Source organism: Miscanthus floridulus, chromosome 1, assembly GCF_019320115.1.
Source record: "Miscanthus floridulus cultivar M001 chromosome 1, ASM1932011v1, whole genome shotgun sequence".
Taxonomy (NCBI): domain Eukaryota; kingdom Viridiplantae; phylum Streptophyta; class Magnoliopsida; order Poales; family Poaceae; genus Miscanthus; species Miscanthus floridulus.
In genome coordinates, this window is record NC_089580.1 from 106,559,336 (window position 1) to 106,581,547 (window position 22,212).

Below are 22,212 nucleotides of genomic sequence, written 5' to 3' on the forward strand. Positions count from 1 at the left end.
CTAGTATCTTGACGGAAGGATGACAGCCAAGAAGACAACGACGCCAAACATGAGGATGGCGATCCCGGTGAAGTTGATGACAAACACTTAGCTCGGGTAAGCGATGGAGGCGGAGACGAACTTGGCCAGGCCGGTCTCGGCAGTGCAAATGGCCATGAGGAAGATCGCGAGGCCGAAGAAAATGTGCCATGGAGCCTAGTCCGCCCTCATCGTCATCACGGCCACGGGGAAGACAAAGTACACGAATGCCACCAGCCACTGCGAAATCAACAATAAAATGAAGCTACAGGAAAGTTATGACTGGTTTGTTGTTGTGTGCTTGCACTATCGGAAACTGGGGTGTTTGCTGAGTACAAGAATGTTTGCCTAGTGCATTATATCGGGCACTCGGCAAAGAAGATCTTTGCCGAGTGCTTTAAAAAAACACTTGGCAAACTAATTGCATTCGGCAAAAAAGGCAAAAAAAAACACTCGGCAAAGTTTGGCACTCGGCAAGCCAAAAAAAAACACTCGGCAAAAGTTAGGCACTCGGCAAAGAACCGCCACGTGGATAACCGTTAGTCCGTGTGCAGTCCGTTAGTACGTTTGCCGAGTGTCCGTTAGTGAAAACACTCGACAAAGAAATATGTTTGTCGAGTGTAATTATTTGGCACTCGGCAAAGCAATATGTTTGCCGAGTGTATTTATTTGGCACTCGGTAAAGAAATAAGTTTTTTTTCTTTTCTGACCTTGAAACTTTTTCTGTTCTCCAAATACAACATGTGGTACTCCAAGTTAAGATTTGGTATATTTTTAGATCTGTTTGCTATATTTAATTAATTTATTGTATTTTAAGGAATTTTTTGGTATAAGTCAAATTTGAACCGCAAGTGATTCAAATAATAGAATAAAATGAGTAGAAAAATGATATTCATGTTATTAAGTCCATTGTGAGGCCTTACTCGAAAAATAAAAGAAATTTCAAACATCTTGTTCAGGAAACACGACCATGAACGTATGGTCGAATGGTTTTTTAAATTCTAAAAAAAACGAAGTCTGAAAATCATGAGATTTGTCATGATGTGATGATATCATACGTGGAGGCTGTGGTAAAAAATTGAGAAGATTTCGTACAATTTGTCACGTACGATGTTTACAAACTGAAGCATCTCAAAAGAAGAAAATCGTAGCGTTGAGAAGGATTCGGTAAGATTTAGACTCAAAGTGACGGTTGAATTGGGATTTGGTTTCAAAACTTTTTGTATCGGCAATAGAGAACATAGAGTATTTCATGTGAAATTTTGGTAATTTTTTGGATCCGTTTGATAATTTTCATTTATTAAGTGCAATTATAGAATTTTAATTGATATAAATTAAATTTGAGTTATAACTGCATAAAATAATGGAATAATATTCCTAGAAAAATCAAATATATATTGTTGAGTCTATTTGAGAAGGTATTTTTAAAGTACATCGGAACAAATTGAGAAAAACACGTCCCAGAAAAGAAGAAAAATAAAAATATAGGTTTACCGAGTGCCCATTATCTAGCACTCGACAAATCTGGTGTTTGCCGAGTGCCAAACGTGGGACACTCGGCAAACCCCCCTCTCCTGGCCCATACACGCACAGTAGTCTAGGCTCTGCCGAGTGCTAGATCACGGGCACTCAGCAAACACATTTTGTTTTTTTCATTTTCAAACCCTAAACTATTGTGCGTGTGTGGGGCCAGGTCAGGGGGTTTGCCGAGTGTCCCACGTCTGGCACTCGGCAAACACCAGCTTTGTCGAGTGCCAGATCACGGGCACTCGACAAAGCGTCTTAATTTGGTAACAAGCGCCGGCACTCACACGCACCCCCACACACACGCACTACCTCAGCCACACATGCAGCTCCCTCAGCCGCACCGTACCCCTACGTCGTCAGCACCTCCCATGCCCCGGCCGCCCCCTTACCGCCGCCCTGTCGTCGCCCCGTGCGCCGCCCCCCTACGCCGCCCCGTGGGCCGCCCCCCCTGCGTCGCCCCCCCTCGCCGCCGCGTGCGCCCTCCCCCCCGACGCCCTGCCCCGTGGCCGCCAGCCCCTATGCCACGCTCGCCGCCGCCTCGTCGCGGCTGTTGACCCCCGGCCCCGGCCCCACCACCCCCTGCGCCTCGATCAGGTAAGCACCCTAGGATTCTAGAATGATTAATCATTGCAACATTATTTTGTAAGTATCCTGTTTAGCAACATTACCTTATCTGGTAACACTAACATAGCAATGTGGCAATGTTAGTACCCCATAATAGTTGATGGAAACATAAAGATGTTATTGCTCTTAAGGCACTACTTTCGCACTTTGCAGCTAATTGAATGCACTGGAATTTGGTATCATTGTATGAGCATCATTTATTTAGCACAGCTCCATGTGTTTTCACGTGAAAAAGTTACATGTTTTGGAGCATATGATTTGTCAAATGAGGATAAAGCTACATAGCAAATGCTAACATGATTTTGTCTACTGGGATTGGAAGCAAAATAAACTCTTGTGTACTTTCATATCTAAATCTAGATAGTACCTGCTATTGCTAGAGGTTCGATTAGATTTTATTCTTAGTTCGATCTGATGGTCTGATGAGTGTTATATTGCTGTGTATGTGGTTGTCGGCCATCATGCCATTGGTTTGTTGCAGATTTTGGTTACCTCACCGTGTAGGGGAGGTGCTGCTGAAATTTACAATTGACACTATTATGTTCGTTTGTTGCAGGAGAGACTATTGCAAAGATCATTCTCCACCGTCCTCGACTCGTCACTTTGCTGGATAGCAAGGTGAGGCATCATACACCCATCTTTCCATATGATGTTCGTATATCACGTAACCTAGCTTGGCGTCTCCCGTTCAAAAGAGACACTGTTGAAAATATACAGATCTTTGCATATCTATAACCGTATCTGTTTCGAATTGTTCACGTTTTTTGGACAGCACGAGAATATGTAGATGGGGTTAGTTTCTATGCTCTACTCTGATTCGAGACAGAGTTTCGGTAGCATCTCCCTGTTGTTCTCTAGATACACAATCTCCCTGCCAGCCCGGCGATACGCCCACGGCCAGACTCTAGACGGTTCTAGATGAACGCACTCTAGATTATATCTATTTTATTCATCATTCATTGATTTTTACATACTTTTGCATTGCATTGTAACATTGGAATAAAATATTGTAGGCTCAGCTAGAACAAGAAACGAGGCGTCGGGAGGAGCTAGAGGCGAAGATGGAGGCAGAGCGGCAGAGGATGGAGGCAGAGCGGCTGCAGATGTTTGAATATATGAGGGGTGTTTACGCTGCAATCGGTCAACCTCCGCCACCGATGTCAGTCCCTCCTCCTCAACCTGCTCCAAATACTGTTTCAGGCACTGTGAGTCACTTCACAACCTTATAATCACAATTTATAATTTATGCAGAATCAATCTTACAAAGATGCCCAGACACTAGAAACTAGAAACTAGAAATAAACTAGAAACTAGAAATAAATTAGAAACTAGAAACTAGAATGATTTATAGTTTATAAACTAGAAATAAACTAGAAACTAGAATGATTTATCTCTTTTTCTTTGTGCAGAATCAATCAGCGGCATCGAATGAGCCTTATGACCTAGCGTGGTCACAATGGACACCGTGGCCTCCTTAGTGACTACTTGTGATTTTATTTGCATTTGCATTTATGGATTACTTGTGACTACTCAGTGGACACCATTGCACTCAGTGAATTTTATTTGCATTTGTGGTTGTGAATGAACCTACTTGTGATTATGAAGTTTATTTGCATTTATGTGTTGTCGATATATCTATATGAACTGCCTGTAATGCTTATTATAAACTATGTGTGATGTCTGTAATGTTTATTTGAGTGGGGTACGTTATACGTGACCAAACCATAAAAACTGGAAATATATGATCGCTTTGCCGAGTGTTACACTCGGCAAAGAGGCCTTTTGCCGAGTGCCAAGATAAAAACACTCGGCAAAGAGAACACGTGGCCAAAATATGTACATTATGGGCCAGTCTTTGCTGAGTGTCCGAAATTTGACACTCGGCAAAGCAACCATGTTTGCCGAGTGTCCGGGATTTGACACTCGGCAAATCAGCCATATTTGCTGAGTGTCAGGTCTTGGGCACTCGGCAAACATGGCTGCTTTGCCGAGTGTCAAATCCTGGACACTCGGCAAACGCACCGTGACCGTCTCTGTGCCATCACGTTACTTTTTTTTTACGAGCATCGGTTTTAGCTCTCGGCAAAGTATTTGCCGAGTGTCCGATAAAAAAACACTCGGCAAAGAGATGTTTGCCGGCACTGTAGATGTCGCGTGCTTTGTCGAGTTACACGGCAAAGCTACTGTTTGTGGTAGTGTTGCATTGCTTCGTGTGTCCTGTTTTGTTGGCTGTAATGCACTGGTGTGCACTCGTCGAATCAAAACAATTTGCAAATGCATAGGAAGTACAGAGTTTTCATGAAATTTTGGAGACCAAAAGTATCCAAATGAACTCCACATGTTTGCTGGGCTGCGCCTAAAGTCGGCCATACGCATGATCAGCCCAGATACGCAGCCAAAAATTGGCCTACAGAAACTCCCAAAATTGGCCCACAGAAACTCTCAAGGGGGCCATCTTATATATTTTTTAAAAAGAAAAGAAACCATGGCGCGCAAGCTCTACCCTCAATATTCCACCAACGGTATGCCAAAGCGATTCAAATTGATTATCTTCCTTTATATTACCGAGAAAAAGTTGATTGTTTTTCTTTACAGCTTTGTAGGCTGTGATAGCTTTTCTTTGAGGGAAGAATTCCTTTTTTAACTCCCCGACTCTGTGAAGTCCAATTTTCTTTCTTCATCTATAAAGCCAAATATTTTGTCCTCTCTAAAATGTAATTTTGAAATTGTTTGTTTTTACACCATGGCTAGTTCCAACAACGGTTTTAGCCCGCGAGGTAGGTAAAATGAACTAAGTTGACAGTTCATGGTTCGCATAGACTTTACCAAGAAAGTTATACATTGCGCAAGGCTTCATGCTGCTACTAACCCAACAGAAGAAAAAAAACATCCTTGCTCCTCACCACCACTATCGCCTAGAGCCTCTCTCCTTCTTCTTCTCCGGCGACTCTGCTAGTGGCAAGGAGAAGGGACCCATCTCTCTTTTATGCAGTTTTAAAATTTAGTTTGCTTAGGGTTTAGTCCAAATAAATCTACCGGTGAAATCGGATGGTTTTCAGTCAAGATCTTGTTACATACGATGACTTCAGTGATACTATGCCGAGGTCGCCATTGCCAGCGTCGATTTCATTGACAGACAGTCAACTGTGGCCATTATCTACATGGGGGTTCTCCTGGGCACTTCCAACAAGGACAATTACTATCGTCGATGGTCGTGGAAAGGAAATCAAGGACTAGACGTGATGAATCAACATCCTATGAGTATACCTTCGATATTCCTCTACCGATTTAGATGTGTTTTGGACTAGTTCCAGAATATTGGATCTTGTATGCATGTCCAATGTTTCGGGGTTGATAGCTGGATTCGGTATAAGGACTCCACTCTGGCTTTGGTCTTCAACAAGGTTTTCTTCATCTAGAGCATTAGCCGCATCGAGAAAAAACACTATGGAAGAAGACGATGAAAGAATCCGGTAAAATACTTTATCGTTATTCAAATTTTTTCATATGAAGATTTAGGGATATACTATGTCGAGTTTTAATATAATTCACCCTTCCCTTCAAAAAAAAGAAAGTTATACAAATATTTTCTACACTTATCCTTTTTTTTGGAAAAGCTATACAATTAAAACATCCTATCTCATTTAAACTTACAAAATTCATAGAAAATTGTTTTAGCTCGGGGAAATATGAAACCATTTTCAGATTTTTCCTAAAATCATGGTCTATGTTCAAGTGCGTACCTTGGAGTTACATTAATCTTATATGGTTCTTTTTTAGTATTTATTTTGTTATCTACCATAATTGTTCGAATCACTTCGACGACAGCACAAGCGTCATATAACCATCTCATATTTGATCCTATTTAGTATGAACACAAGTATCACTTGATCCTATCTATAACCATGTACTATGTTAGCATAGACAACATGGAGTGATAGCGGTGCACAGAAAATGTGTTGTGCTATATATCTACTACACTAATCTTATCTATCTGCAAAATTGTTTCTAACTGCCGAAATAGGAGTTGAGTTGGCGTTAGAGTCAACACAATATAATAAGATTGTATTTTGAAAAGAGCACTGTGCCTAGCGTCAATTTCTGTAGTAGTGAATGGGCCATTTGAAAAGAAAATGGTATTTTGGTCACTACTCACTGTGCCTAGCTCTTATCCAGTGACACTTGTGTTCATACTAAATATAATCAAATATGTGGTCATTATATGACCCTTGTGTTGTCATCGAAGTCACTTGTACTTCTACATAGTCTCGGTCATCAATGTCAACTAATTATAATAGATAACAACACATCTACTAGCAAATAAACACCACAAGGGCATTAGAAAGATTCAAATAACTTGGGCATAGGAACTAGAATACAAAGCATGATTTTAGAAAATTTCAAAACCGGTTTCATATTTTTTTGAGATAAATAAATTTTCTATGAATTTTATAAGATTGTAAACAAAATTTTAGGTTTTATCTACCTAGCTCTTCCAAGAAAAATATTTGGATATATTTTTAAAAATATATTTAATATAAATTTTTTGGTAAAGTCTATTTGACCTTATTGAGCTATCCCTATAGCTTAATTTACCTCTCTCGTGGCTGACATGGCATCCAATAGATTAAAACATCATTGAAATCGAAAACAAATGGTTTTTAAAAAGTTAAAAGAAGGCAAATAGATGGTTTTATAAATGGAAGAAAATCGGATCTCGTGCATAATGTAGAGGACTTTTCCTTCTTTCGAGAGAAGAAAAGAGGGACAGGGGTGGGTGGGATGAGGCCAATGCATAACAGGGTCATGGGCCATGGTGGGGCCAGAATGAGTAACTTGTGATTGCAGCCTATACGTGGGCTACAAATTGGGCTCACAGCAAAGAAATAGTAAAGTAGAGCCATACTTGTTTCTCAAAAAAAAAAAGTCCTTGGTTATACTTGACTGACCTGAAGAGCATAGAGCGCTATGGTGGCAATCCCGAGCCAAGAATGCAGGGAGTGGATATCAGGGAGGCCGTTGTCATGGTGGAACTTGAAGGCGGCGTACAGGCCGACGGCGGCAAAGGCGAGGGCTACGAGATGTAGCAGCAGGTGCACCGCCTTCTTGGCCGCCCTCGGGCCCAGCACGATCCTGTACGCCATCACCGCTACGCGCGCGCGCGTGACACCACACCAATAATACATGAGAGCATCGGTCACAAACTCAACGTTATTGCTCCATTTTGCAGGCAGTAAAGACGTGCGTTTGTTGGTTTACCTTCTCCGGTGCAGATGATCAAGCCGATCACCATGAACAGAGGGTGTGCCTGACAAAAGGGTGCGCATATTATATTATATAATAATAATAATAATCCTGTTTAGGAATATATGGTGCAATGCATTACAGAGCTGTACTGTATTATACAGTATCAATTATGGATGGAAAAAAGTATGCACATACACAGCAAATCCAAATACTAGTAAGGGCATGTTTGGATCCACCAACTAAACTTTAGCTGGCTAAATTTAGCTGCTAGGGATCGAAACGGTCCAGCTAAAAGACCAGATAAAGTTTAGCTACTTCAATCTAGTTAAACACCTATAAAATTTAGCTGAGTCTATTAGCTGAAGGATCCAAACACATCAACTAACGTTTAACCAGGAGAACTTTTAGCTGGCTAAAGTTTAGCTTCGAAATTGTAGCTAGCTAAACTTTTAGCTGGATAGATCAAACATGCCATCAGTAAGTACTGACATTCATTTTCTCGTGACTAGCTATTCAACAATAGTATTCTGACAACACATACAGTATTGCTTGACACTTGATACCGTATAGACGAAGAGAGATTTGGATGTCGGCTTCCATGAGACGCCTCCACGAAAGTGCAGCACCCGGACGAGCGTGAGCGCGAGCACGGCAGCCGCCAGCAGCTTGCGCCGTCAGCACCATAGGCAGCGCGGTCATGCGGAAGCTGGCGCTGCTCTTCACAGGCATTATGGCGCGTCGGCGTCTCATCCACCTCGCCGGCGGCGCGACGGCTACCACCACCACAGCCGGCTGCGTGCTGCCGCCACCGCCGCGTGATGGCATATATGGTACGGTGGTTGACAAACGGGTGGATCGTTAAAGGCCGTGTCCCGGTGACGGATCCAAAGCGGGTTCAAGTGGAAGACAAGTCCAAGGCAAGGAGGATGTGTAAATAAACCGGAGAAAAACTCTGGTTTGGCCTTTGGAGCGTTGTGGTGCGTCTCCTTGTGCTTGGGTCCATCGAATGGGGACAAGCTGTTTCTTGTCGTGGACATGTTCGGACGGGAGAGGAAAGAATCGTGGACATGTTCGGACGGCAGAGGAACAATGTAACCGTTCCCGTGCCCTTAATCCGCTTATTTTTTATCCGGAACAGCGTTTTCCTCTCACAAATTCATCCAGCATTCCTCCAAACCATCCAAATTCCTCAAGAATTCAGGCAAGCGAACAGGCCCAATAGCTCAGACTCTTCATCATCTGATCAGAGCATTAAAAGAGACTCAAAAATAGATTGATGAACAATCAGGCCGAGTCAAAAACGTTTGCCGTCCAATGGATGTGCAGATATCATCCCAAGCGCAGAAACGGACAAGTAACAAGCTAACAACAGAGCATCCCAAGTACTACCTTCAACTAGTAGCTGGACCACGAGTTGGCACCACCCCTAGTTTGTCCCCGTTTGGAAGATCAGAGCATTAAACTTATCAGCGCTGCTTATGAACCATGGTACAATATTTTACTCTCACAATAAAACATCATCAGCCGGCTTATCAGACACAAAAACCATTAGCCCAACAAAACATCTAGTGTTAGTATATCAGCTCTGAGCAACCAAAGCGGCAGAACGAGACCAGCATATTTCAGGTTCAGGAGCACCTGGGGTGGATTTCCTTCCTTCGGATCTCCAGCGCAATTGGTCCAACTCCAAAGCCCCTCTTTCAGCGGCGGACTGCAGACCCATCCAGTGGTACTGTTGGACATATACAACCCTGTTGCTGCTTGCCACCGGTACAAAAAGCAAGTCGTGTCAAGATGCAATCTATGCTTCTCCAAACAAAGCAGATAGGAAGTGTAGCTGGTAACCAGCCGTAACATACAAATCCATTAGCTCCCAAAATAATTCATATACATACGGCAGAACGTGTAAATGCAACATATAACCGCCATATCATCTATCTGTACTCCGAGATTCTTTCCTCCCCTGTTTTAGTCCCATAGAGTTCTACCATGCAGGCAACTATGCATTCCTGGAGATCAGAACTCACACAGCTGCCAAAACTGCATCCATTACCACTATGACATCGCGGGCCCTGCACATACAATCAAGCACAACACCAGAGTTTATCAAAGATTGGCAAGACAATAAAGGACGAAAACAGAAACAAAAGGCAAAGTGCTGCTACCTGGGATCTCTTCTCAAAAGATAACCAGAGTAGAGAGTGCCACCAGAATCCAAGCACAAGACTAAGGACACTCACATTTCAGGAAAGATAACCAGAGTGGAGAGTGCCACCAGAATCCAAGCACAAGACTAAGGACACTCAAATTTCAGGACTTCAACTAGCCTGTAGCATCAGACATAATGACCACCCTAAATTTAACTTACAAAATAAAAGATATCCCAAAAACATTATTTTCAATACGACAGTAAACTGCTTCTCTAACAGCCAATATTGCAGTCTACATGCTACTTATCACAGCATGTACACAAGAAATTCAGAATTAAGTCACCACTTTAAAAGAACATCAAGAAACCACTAAATGAATCTGATACTGAAGAAACAAAAATATGTGCACATTCATAGGCCAAACAAACGCAGCTACCTGGGACTCTGGGAGTGACACTGAGAGGACAGCCAGAAACCCACCAGCACCAAAGTAGAGATGATCAAAGGGGCACTTCAGATTTCAGGGTGCCTGTAATCCTGAAACACCACCTCCTCCCGTTCAGTTCTCTAATATATATGCATCCCAGAAAATATGCTTAATTAGAATAACTGTATCACTAACCTAAAGTATTTCTGTTAGCTTTGACATGCTAGTATCACAAAAAGTAAATGATTTGCAGAAACACTGACAGGTCAACTAAATACATGACTGACAAAGGCATCAGCAGGACAACATTGTTATCGCTGCAAAGTGCCAAAACTAATCCATAGATCAACATACAAGCAGACAATCATGCCACTGATAATCAGGAAAATCACTACTACAAACATGGTAACATCTTTCAATATATGCACAGAACATGTTAACAAGAACAAAGGGGAACAACATGAGCTGAATGAAATAATGAACTTTTTCTTCTCTCTAGATCTCGACCCTGTATACAGAAGGAACTTATGTCATATGGTACAGAAGCCCTGCCTATGTTAGCATACTGATCCTACCAGACATATCAAGCATGCAACGATCGCAGCAGCAATCAGGCAACAATGCTTGAGACCTACCCTGCTCTAGAGCCAGTGAGATTTCTCCTGGCATGTTTCAAAATGGAAATGCCCATGCATGTATATATCTACGGAAAGATGGAGCTGGCTAAAGCAAGGATCACAATGTCAAAACACAGCAGACAGCCTTGTTCTAAGAAAGAAATTCCTGAGAACTCCATAACACTGAAGGCTACAGCAGACTTTCTTCAACCTGACATCATGAGCCTTTAATCACCCACCATGAAAGCATCTCGATCCACTGACTGGAGGTCACATCATGGTAGATTCACACATCCTCTGCTGATATCAATGCTTTCTTGTGACCACCCCATCACATGGTGCAAGGAATCTAATGCACAAGCAACTGATCTTCTGAACATGCATCTGCACCTTGCTGAATCTGGACTGTCCCAGAGCTCTTCATCATTGTTCCATGCTGTACCAAAGTTTGTAGATAGCAACACACTCCTTACACTTCTCTCCTTCCATTAGAAGAATTTGGCCTCCTGGGAACTCCAAACTGCAGATTATCCCTGGGGCGATCACCAGGTCGGCCAAAATCATCCAAATTCCTGTAACTACCATCTCTTGTAACAGAATTCAGATGCTCATCTTCATCAGGCCTCATGTTCATACCAGCCCTCGGTTCTGAGAACATGTCTAAGTGTCTTGGTCTAGGTCCACCACCAGTTCTCATGTTTCGGATGTTGTTGGAAGAATTCCTACCTGGAGTATTAGATGGAACCTTCATGGGTAAGAAGTCCTTGGGAATGCTATCCAGGTCCATAAAACATTTCCTGGCCTTCGCATCCGCTATTAGTGATGCCCAGTCCTCAGACTGCATGAGAGCATTAGCATTACCAACAACCTGAAAAGCAATAAAGACTATAAGTAACATGGGATACATCAAAAAGATCATTGAAGAACAACAGTAGAACGCACTTAATGCATATTGTAGAGAGGCAGAGACATACCCATAGAGCTCTCCTAGCTCGAGTTAGAGCTACATTCATACGGCGTATATCAGCAACAAAACCCACACCATGGTTTGAAGCACGGACACATGACATAATAATAACGTCACGCTCCTGGCCTTGAAAAGCATCAACTGTATTTATGTAGATATCCTTCCCTTCCTCGGTATTCATAGCATCCTTGAATTCCCGCTGAAGGCATTTCAACTGCAACTTATATGGTGTGATTATACCAACAGAAACCTTCTTGGCACCATTAGCTTTCAGGAACTTCTGAAGGTGCTCATACAAACGCAATGCAAACTGCGCTTCATGAATATTCTGATATGAAGATGACCCACCCCTATGAGACTCACGACCATGTGATATGTCGTAAAAGATATAAGGTGCCATAAGTGCATCTCTGTAATAGGCTTCATCAGGTAATTTAACAACACTCTCACTATCTGTAAGGCGACCTTGATAGAAGTATTTTGATGGAAATTCACGGATCTGGGGATGCATCCTGTATTGCACTGACAACAAAATGGTAGGACAACCAGCTTGCTGAAACCTCTCGAAAAGACTCCTACTATAAAGCAAAGTTCCAGCTGCTTTGCTAATAACAGTAGCAGGGAGCTGCTGTGGATCACCAACCAGGACACATCTAGCTGCACCAAGAGCCAGTGGAGGGAGGACTCCTACTTCACTAGCCTGAGCAGCCTCATCAATAACAACCATATCAAAGCCATGAGTCAGGCGAGAAAATAACTTACGCCCGCTACTTGACACAGTTGTAAAAACAATCTCAGCTTCATTGGCAAAACTGGCTTCCAGACTTGCCCTAGCATCTTCCATATTGAAGTTGCTGCCAGGACGGAACCTGCTTTCTAATATCAGCAGCCGTGACATCTCCACCAATACTTTATCCCTGCTTTCAACTGACGCAGCAAGTTTCTGTAGCAGAATATCACGGTTACGATCCCTTTGTGCAAGAACATCAGGATCTACCCCTACTGAACCCTGGGATCTACCAGCCGCTGCAACCATATTGAGTTCCCTTTGAAAATAGGCAATCTCCTGTGATAGCTGCTGCTCACGGCCTTTTAGCTGATGTAGCCACCCAATTACTTCATCACGGCCCTTCATTAAAAGCTGATCTGTCCTCCTTTCAACTGAAACAGCTTGTGCAGCACGAGACTGTGAATCAACTCCAACACGGGCAACATCAGGGCGGTATACCTTCATTTCACCATCTATAAAACCACGGTCAAGAACACGAGCAAGAAGCTCATCTGTTGCAGCATTTGATGGGGCACATACAAGCATCCGAGGCTTAGGGCAAAGCTTGGGAAGAGTGCGAAATAGATTCCGATCCATGCTCTGCAATAGTTCATCAATTGACCCTGCCGCAACAGTCTCCGAGCTGGTACTGGTACTACCACTAACTTGCTTGTAACTTTCAGGAGCAAGCTTCTTGAGCAAAGCGGCATAGTAATGTTGATACTGAACAAGATGGATAACATTTAGCATCCCCCACACAGTATGAGTTTTCCCTGTCCCAGGAGGACCTTGTACCAACGTGAAAGGCCATGGTTCTTGTTTCTTTACGACACCATTGCTTGTGCCAGCAGCTGTATGTGTTGCAGCCCAATGAATTGCCGACAATTGAGGACCATTGAAACTACGATGGAGATGATCAGCAAAATTTGGGGTGAAACAGTCTGGCATGGCAGGTGGTTGCTCTTGATACTTCGGGAAATGCTCTGGACTTGGTTTAAGTATTGCATTTTGCATCTGACGGAAATTTTTTTGTCAAAATCGACTGATATATAAGTTTGTAATAAAGGAAGATAATGGTTAGGTGTAATATAGCATTACCTGCCCACTAAGACGGCGGAACGCGTGCAAAGCAACATATTCTCTTTGTGTTGTTGCAAGAGAACCGAGTCCAGTTAGATACCATGTACTCCGAGGTTGGAGTTTCCTCAGAACATTAGCCTCACTGCTATGGATACAACACAAGAATAGCGAGACAACTTAGCAAACAAATATGCAAGTGATGGAGAACAAGTTATGAATATTGTTCCAAAATGAAACAACTATAGCAAAGCAATTTGAAGTTGTTTCATAGTTAGCAATCAAGCACATAGAAGATAGAACTTCATAAGGGCTTGTTTGGATGCACATATATCCACCTCACTCCAACACACATGGATTGAGGTGGATACATGTGCATCAAAACAAGGCCTAAAGGGGTTTATTAATCACCTAACATGCTGCTAGGATTAAGTGGGGAAGCACTGCCCAAAGAGCTATAACAGACTTGTCAGTTCATAAATCAGTTTTAGCTCAATTCATCCAAATAGGCTGCAATGGTCAAGTGAGGCGCAGCCTACAGGGTGGTACGGCCTCATTGGAGGCCCTGTTCTCAAGTAGAATTTGGGCCCTATAATATCCTGTTTGTAGTCAACAAAGGACCATCGACTAAGAAGATTAACATTTGAACTTTGATACACTACAAACATTTTACATCTACAGCACATTGCAAACTTTTAAATCACACATTACACACCTACTGTAGTTTCCTTATCAAATTCTCTTATGAAACTTTGATTATAGCAATCGTTCACAAATTATCTTGAACACCAGTGGACAAATGAGCGTCAAAGTATGCCATGCGCCTTTCGTTTTTCTGACTTTTAATGACAGAATTATTCTGTCTTCAAAACTGTGGCCATGAGATCAATAAGCAGAGAAGCAAAACATTGGACATGACATTAAGAGCACAAGCATTCAAACTCAATACCTGAGAAGCACCATTACTTCTGTGGCAATGAGAAAACAATAGATGGTATGAAAGCCCCAAAAGGCATATTAAGAGCAGCAGCAACCCAGCAATGCAGATAAGCCAATGGCTTGCTTAATTATGATACTAAGAGCATCTCCAACAGATTACGTATCCCACATCTCCTAAAAGTCTATATAGGTGATCTCCTATTATCAGTAGTGTACCTTTTTCTTCTTCTCTCCCAACAGATTACCAATACCTTTAAAGTGGATAATGGAGAGGGGTGGATCTCCTACGTTTGAGGGAGAGGGGGTGAATTTTAAGTAACTACTTAACTTTTAGGTATTAGGGATAGGATGAGTAATCTGTTGGAGCAACACAATACCTTATATTGCATTTTTTTAGTATTGAGGATAGATATAAGTAATCTGTTGGAGATGCTCTAACCATATCTTACAATAAAACTACACAAGAAAACATCAGTACTCTATGTGGCTACCCGCTTCGCTGTGCTGCTGCTTCATGGCCCTGACTACACATATATAAACAAGCCTTGACCTATTGTGCTCAAGAAACTAGAGTTAGGAAAACTGCAGTAAAATGCAGAACAGCGGTTTCAATCTCAACCATTCAACAGAACTGTGTGTACCAAGAATATGAACAAAAACACACAGTACAAAGCTTGTATGTTAGAGAAGAGTTACTTATTTTATTTACTCAGAGACACAAAACTACAGTTTCTAACAAGTATAACCCTACATGTTTTCTAGTGCATTCTACAGGAAAGTCTAAATAACAGATATCCCTACTTCCCTAGGCATAGTTAAACAAAATAAGCTTACCTATTATAAGCTGAGCTAGAGAGAAATCCAACTTAAAGAGTATTGTTTTGTGGACAATTCAATGTACAAGTACCCAAAACACATTTTATGATTTATAAATCTCGCATAAAACAACTTCAGTGACACAACAAACCAGTCATAAGATCTTTCCGAAGATAAACAATATGCTAAACAAACATAGGTTCAGATGCTTTGGGAATGTAGAGGCCATGATAAACGTGGTTGCGAAAATGGAACTTGGAAGAGATGACAACTACAAGAACAATCATATATTACAAAATTTGGCATACCTGTTAGAATCAAATGAATCACCAAGATAAAAATGGATAATAGCTCCAATAGGATCACGTGTATCAATAGGCATATGGCGCCTAACAGTACCGACAAGCCGTCCACATTCCGATTCAGCATCCTCATTTGAACCCATAGCCCTCCTACTAGATCGGCCTGATTGAGCAGCTGAAAATACCAACAGCTAAATAAGAAAAACGTTCTAGAGAGCTACATACTAACACAATAATTTTTGCAAACAAAAAACAAAGAAAATTCAGTAAAATATACCTGAACCAGGCCGTGGAAATGACAGAATGGCGACATCACCTTCTTTGAAATTCCATTTATATTCATGCATCGGTAGAACGACAACATCATACCATCCTGGATGCATTAACAGTCAGGTGACTGCAGTGATTGGATATTCAAATACGTGTTCTAAAAGCGCAACAAACCAATCCCACATACCTCTTTCACGTCTTTCCACAGTTTTTACTCGCACTGCTACATGTGCATCCCTTCCCACAGCCTCAAGACTCTCCTCATACGAACTATAAAGCTGAGCTCTGCATTCCTCAAAAAGCAAAGGCTCAAAAACTCTAATGTACTCCTCAGCAGATTCAAAGCTTCCAGGAACACACTCAAGTTCGGCCTCCTCTGTTTACATAAGAAATATATGTTAAATGCCAAATTACAACAACAAAGGTACACATGCAAACACAAGAGTGATTTTACAATTTCTGGAATGGAACAAGATAACATCAAAAGTGCGATCATTAGTGAGGAACACATTGACCAAAATATCACTGGACATTCCGATAGGCAATGGCCACATCATAACATGAACAATGAAACACATGCAACTCTACTTTGACCAAATGTAAACAATCTTCAGTACAGAGCTAGTGGCAAACAGTAACATGGAGCTGCCACATTTTCAATATATCATTTTAAAATGGATTTACAGGAGTATATTTCCCTGTGTCAAGTCATGGTCCTATTTGTGTTGAACTGTTAATGAGGGACACTAAAACATGGGGCAGTAATTGTAAAAAGGCAGGACCAAAGCAAATTCCACAAATCTTGCATGCATGAAATAAAATGTATATTTCACAAAGAAAAGTTCTAAATTTTCCAGAAGGTGACATCATATATATATAACCAAATCAAACATTGACAACAAAGAAGCAACCTGGATTGTGCCAGAACTTGTCATTTGTCACCTCCCTTATAAGTCGCTCAACAGAAGAGTCCTGATACTGTACATTGTTTACAAAAGTTTGCTTTTTGGAAATAATAGACCTTTTGCTGGCTGGCTTCTGATCAGCATTGTTTTGTCCTGTTAGAACTGTTCTTTGGGAAGAGAATGATCGGCTCTTTTGTTGCTTCAAGTCCATGGATTGCTTCAATGAAGCTTGTCTTTGGACAGGCTGCTGATACGCATCTGAGGCTGGCTCGTCTGTATTCATTTTCTTTGACCGGCCCTGGGTACCCAACTCAGCATCACCATTGGATTCAGTGTGTTGGTCACTAGGATCTGCAGAATTGCTTCGTTCTGATCCCATCATTTCAGGTTGTCTCTGATCCCTGATTGCTTGCTGATTTTGTTTTTCTGCAGCCTTTTCACCAGCACCACGAGAAGCTTCCTTCACAGTACGTGTAACAATCGGTGCTGGAAAGGATGACTGCCTCCTGGGTGTTGATGTCTTCATTGTACCAGCTTGTTTTGCATCCTCCACATTGATGAAGACAGTTTGCCTAGTTCGTTTTTTTCCTAGCATGGCCTCTTTGTGTTCATTTAACTTAGGTCTCTTTGCAGGGTTGCTCGCAAACCTCAAAGCATAATTGGCTTCCACTCCTTTAACATCCTTTGAACTGTTGCAAGGATCTAGATCATCACCAGGCTGATTTCCTTTACATTCAGAATTTTGCATGTTCTCTGATCCTGTGGAACCATGAACCAGATCTTTAGATACATCAACCATTTCAGCATCACTACATTCAGCAGCAGTATCATCTTTAGTCACATCACCAGATTTAATAAGATGGGACTCGCTCTCTTGGGATTCTTTCTTCAAATGAGTGCTTGCAGTACCAGTGAACTCATCTTTGTTGCTACTCCCTGCATTTTCAGAAATGCCATCTGCATCAGACCATTCTCCTTCTTCTCTTTCAACGGCTTGTGACACCTGATTGCAAGTCTCAGCCTTCGGATAAGCACTATCAGTGATTTGATTGTTCACCATGGACGGTGATGCTATACTAGAGTTCTGATTATCTTCCACCTTCATCGGCTCCTTTGTATAGTTTGAATCTTTGTTGTTCCTCACAAAAGGCTGAAAGCCAGAACCAATGGATGCATGCTTAAAGGCATTATTGTTCAATATCCCTTGCGACTGTGATCCTTCCCCTGGCTGAAACAATGTTGGGCCATACGTAGTCGGAGCAGGAAGGGATTTCTGAGGTTGTGACACGACAACAGCAGCTTCTTGTGATGCGATAACAGTGGCTTCTTGTGGTACGACAGCAGCAGATTCTTTTGGTACGACAGAAGCAACTTCTTCAACTTCTGCTGGGAGCTCGTTAAGGTCAAATAACATCCTTCCTCGAGAACCCATGTCATGTGTAGATGCATATAGCTTGAAACTTTCAACTAGTGGAACCAGTAGCGATTTCCTGGAATATAAGAGCACCCAATGGAGGGAAGTTACTATTGCCTTTCTGTTGGAACAAGCATCTGCAACACAAACATGCATAATATGTCAGTAATACAGCAAGAGTAGGAAATTTCAAAGGTTGCTTGGATGCTTCGGTCCGCTAGTGAGGTGGCCAGCCAACAAGGGATGAACTAGGAAGTGAACAGATACAGCAGAGTGATCATTTCTTGGTACTGCAGGGAAGAACAATTTCAATCAGGTGGTGCAACCTGAATATCATTCTCCGCTGGATTCTTTTCATGTTCTGACCCAGGCCATTTCCTCCTCTTGTTGTCCACTTCCTACCCATCTCAAGAATTTGGATTCTAGTGATACAGGATCTCAGCATCCAGGCCGACCCTTTTACATACAAAGTAAATAAGTACATATACATGCCAGGAATAGAAGAAAAGATTGTGCACAACAACAACAACAACAACAAAGCCTTTAAGTCCCAAACAAGTTGGGGTAGGCTAAGAAGAAAAGATTGTGCATATTGCATATATGTAAAAGTTATGATGGCTACGCAAGAGCATAAGCTAGTCTAGACGCGGTATCATTTCTCCAAGGGAAACCACAAAGCAACACCATACAGACTAACAGACAAAAGCAAATGCGATAAGCATGTGTTGAGTTTTAGGAAGTTAATAAGCTATACAAAGGCAACAGCACAAAAATAGATTACATGTCAGGATCAGAGCTGGCTACATCCATTCTAAATAAAATGATTTTTCCAAACAAACAGAAGCTATGGAAAGAAAGATAAAAAGGAAAGGAAGACAACTACTTATAGTGGTGTAATGGTGTTGTTCTTTGTGTTTTGTTTTTTCTAATAATAAAATCCTTACAGTGGGGGTCTCCCCTGCTGTATTTAAAGTTCAAAAAAAAAGGAACACAACTCCACCAAATCCTACAGTATTAAGTATTAACACATTAAAAAGACATCAACTACTTGCTTAGCTTGTCACCCGAAGCACACGGTCCAAAAGATGATGTATTACATGGTATTCAAGTCTATATGCTACCAATAAACGACATAAAACATCTCTTAAAATTATCAGAACAAACACGTAGCTAATACTCCAAACTAAAAGCGAAGAAAGTGAATAAGCTGAACTCCAGCATCTCTAAATGCAAAACCTGACCAAACTGTACAACCACTCAAAGCTAAATGAGAGTTAACTAATACAAATAACTGATAATCTCCTTGTGTTGACTCAACCAGAACATAGATGATCCAGAGCCATCCAGACAGAGCCGGACTAAAACAGAAGATGTTGTACCCTACATGTATGGCCAACAAATAACATCTCAACCTACAATATTGCACATGCGCTCCGAATGAGAAACCAACAATACAGGATGTACGCTATACAAGTTTGACAAATGTACCTAGAATCAGTCAGGATGTATGCTATACACGTTTGACAAATGTACCTAGAATCAGTCCAATTCTAGCACAGTTTCAACTACATCGCAACTGTGAATGTAACTAAAAAAAACAGGACGCCTAAGAACAAGCAGAACAATGAATCTATGGGCCTTCTACTTGCCAGCTGTAGCAACCTAACATGATGACTAAGAGGGTTAATTTTTTAAGGAAATATTCAAATTCCATGGACAACCCCTGTTCCTAATCTAAAACACATGCATCAAGAGTTTAATGCTGATCTAACTTAGGACCTAAAACTAAAACAGGACACAATGTATCCCTTCCTGCATGTGTGTATAAATAAATGACAAGATGGATCTTCAATCTGCGACAATCCGCTCGTGCTTTGAATTAATTGCTAGCTAATAGTGATAGGAACATTGTAGAGCAGTTAACCCTAGGTCAAAGCATTAGAAGAAACTAGGTTTAAGTTAATCTCGGCAGGAAAGTTATAACTGAACTGCAGAGCAACAACGCATGGACCATCCCCCACAGCACATTTCATCACTCCAGAAGAAAGGGGGCTTTAACTTCTACTCCCTTGTAGATAACACCAAGGCCCACTAACGTCCTCCTCTGCTTTCGATCTACCGGGATGCCGTATTTTTATAACCCCGCCTTATATAAATCAATAAATCTCGCCAAATTCTTCCCAGAGTAAGGATCGCGCCTAACAGTAGCCAGATTTGGCAAACCGACCAGAGCCTTGATCCCCATTCCGGCTTCCAGACTCGGCAGAATCACCCCGGAAAAAATAAAAAGGTTTCCTCGGTTGCACTAAAGCGCGAATTCAGGCATCCCCAACCAGTCCCGAGAAATGAAATGAAATTGGAAATCAGTCCCGTCCTCTTAACTAACCGCGCCGCGTCTCACCCACCCCCCGCGGGCACGCGACGCGCTAGGATCCCGTTCCGTTCCAATCCGTCCGTTCCGTGACACAGCAGTCCTAGGGTATGATGGCATGGTCCTGATTGGGGGGAGTAGGATCTCCGTACCAGGCGATCGTCGGGCGGCGCGTCAGCGGCGGCGGCCAGATCTAGCCGGGCGAGGGCGGCGGCGTCTGTTGACTAGGGTTCGTTCCCCTGTTTGCCCTCCTCCCCCAGCAGCAGTTCCTTGGCTTCCCCTGTGATGCGCCCGCCGGTGTGGGCTGCTTGTGTTCCTTTTTTTTTTCTTTCTCTTCCAATACTTTTTTTTTCCTTTTCGGTTTGGTTTTGGAAGAGAGGTTAGGCTTCTTCCTTGCGGCTGCTCGCCTCGCCTCTCACGAGCGCCCGGTCCCCTGCGTGACGAACGACTTGGGGAGAGAGAGAGGGGGGGAGGAGAGGAGGAAGGGTGGGTGTGAGCGGAGGATACCAGGGGTGGGGTTCTATTTATAGCGCTCCAGCGCGTGGCTACAGCCCTGGCGCTACGCGCACCAAACGAATCCCACCCACGACGGGTTAGGTCGCTGTCGCACGGGGCCAGAGTCCGGTGGGAACTAGCTGTCTGTCAGGGCCGGGGCGATTCCCCCGTGCGCGCGTAGGCGTGGGGCGGTGCGAACCGGGGGGGCGCGTGGGCGACTGGGTGTCCGCATCTCGGTGCGGTCGCACCACGTTGGAATTCATTTCCAGTTCCCTTCCTTGTTTTCTGTTTTCGGTGATGGTTTAATTCTCAAAAAATGTTATAGTATTCGTCACATTAAATTTTACGATACGTGTATGGAGTATTAAATGTAAACGAAAAAACTAATTGTACAGTTTGGTTGAAAATTACGAGACGAACGTTTTGAGCCTAATTAGTCCATGATTGAATACTAATTACCAAATAAAAACGAAAAGTACTACAGGTAGCCAAATTCATAAAATTCCGCGAACTAAACAGCACACTCATTCACACTCACGCGTCAACTGAACAGCAATCCACCCAAGAAATAAAAAAAAAATCTGATTTTTTTTTTGAGGAGAGAAAACATGGAAGGATAATCAGTGCGGCTGCGAAAAGGGCTGTAGGTAAGAGTATGTGCCCTTTTTCCCGGCATAATAGGATATAACATAATTAATCATCTCTCCCCCAAAAAATTAATTAATTAATTATCCCTGCCCCTGCCTTCTTTTTCTTTCTCGCTTTGCTTTCAGGCTGGGTCGTAGTTTGAGGAAGCGTCTCCAATCTCCAATTAATGAATGGCTCGTGGAATGGATGGGGATGTATCCGCGGCCGGTCTAGCGCGACGGCTATGGCTATTTAAGGTACACTATTCAATTCGTTGCGCTGATTATTGGTGACGGCATTGTATTCTTCTACCAAACATAAATGGGCTGTATATACCCTGAATTGTGATATGTTGTACTAAGGGGGTTTTTGTTTTCCCCCTCCTAAAGTTTAATTCCTAATACATGGGATGTTTGACACTAATTTAGAGTATTAAACATAGATTAATTATAAAACTAATTACATAGTTTGAGACTAATTTACGAGACAAATCTATTAAGCATAATTAGTCCATTATTTGACAATGTGGTGCTACAGTAAACATGCGCTAATGATGGATTAATTAGTCTTAATAGATTCGTCTGGCGAATTATTCACAGCTTCTGTAATTAGTTTTATGATTAGTATCCGAACACAGATGTGACACCTCC

At 42.2% G+C, this 22,212-nt stretch overlaps 1 protein-coding gene and 1 pseudogene across 2 annotated transcripts; both read right to left on the bottom strand.

The window, feature by feature from the left end:
• LOC136538521 (probable ascorbate-specific transmembrane electron transporter 1) lies at nt 1-10,611 on the bottom strand (annotated as a pseudogene).
• A 225-nt stretch (nt 10,612-10,836) lies between these two features.
• LOC136538504 (uncharacterized) lies at nt 10,837-20,918 on the bottom strand. Of its 2 annotated transcripts, none has more exons than XM_066530466.1 (8): nt 20,593-20,918; nt 16,662-18,206; nt 15,938-16,126; nt 15,758-15,853; nt 15,487-15,655; nt 13,445-13,571; nt 11,585-13,360; nt 10,837-11,478 (listed from the first exon to the last, which is right to left on the bottom strand). In XM_066530466.1, exons 2-8 carry the CDS (start codon nt 18,085-18,087, stop codon nt 11,080-11,082), a joined length of 4,182 nt encoding a protein of 1,393 aa, XP_066386563.1. In that variant the 5' UTR covers nt 18,088-18,206; nt 20,593-20,918; the 3' UTR covers nt 10,837-11,079. The 2 variants fall into 2 exon arrangements, with proteins under 2 accessions (XP_066386563.1, XP_066386571.1); XM_066530474.1 differs by having other exon boundaries at nt 13,445-13,568; nt 20,593-20,917.
• Nucleotides 20,919-22,212: the final 1,294 nt, after the last annotated feature.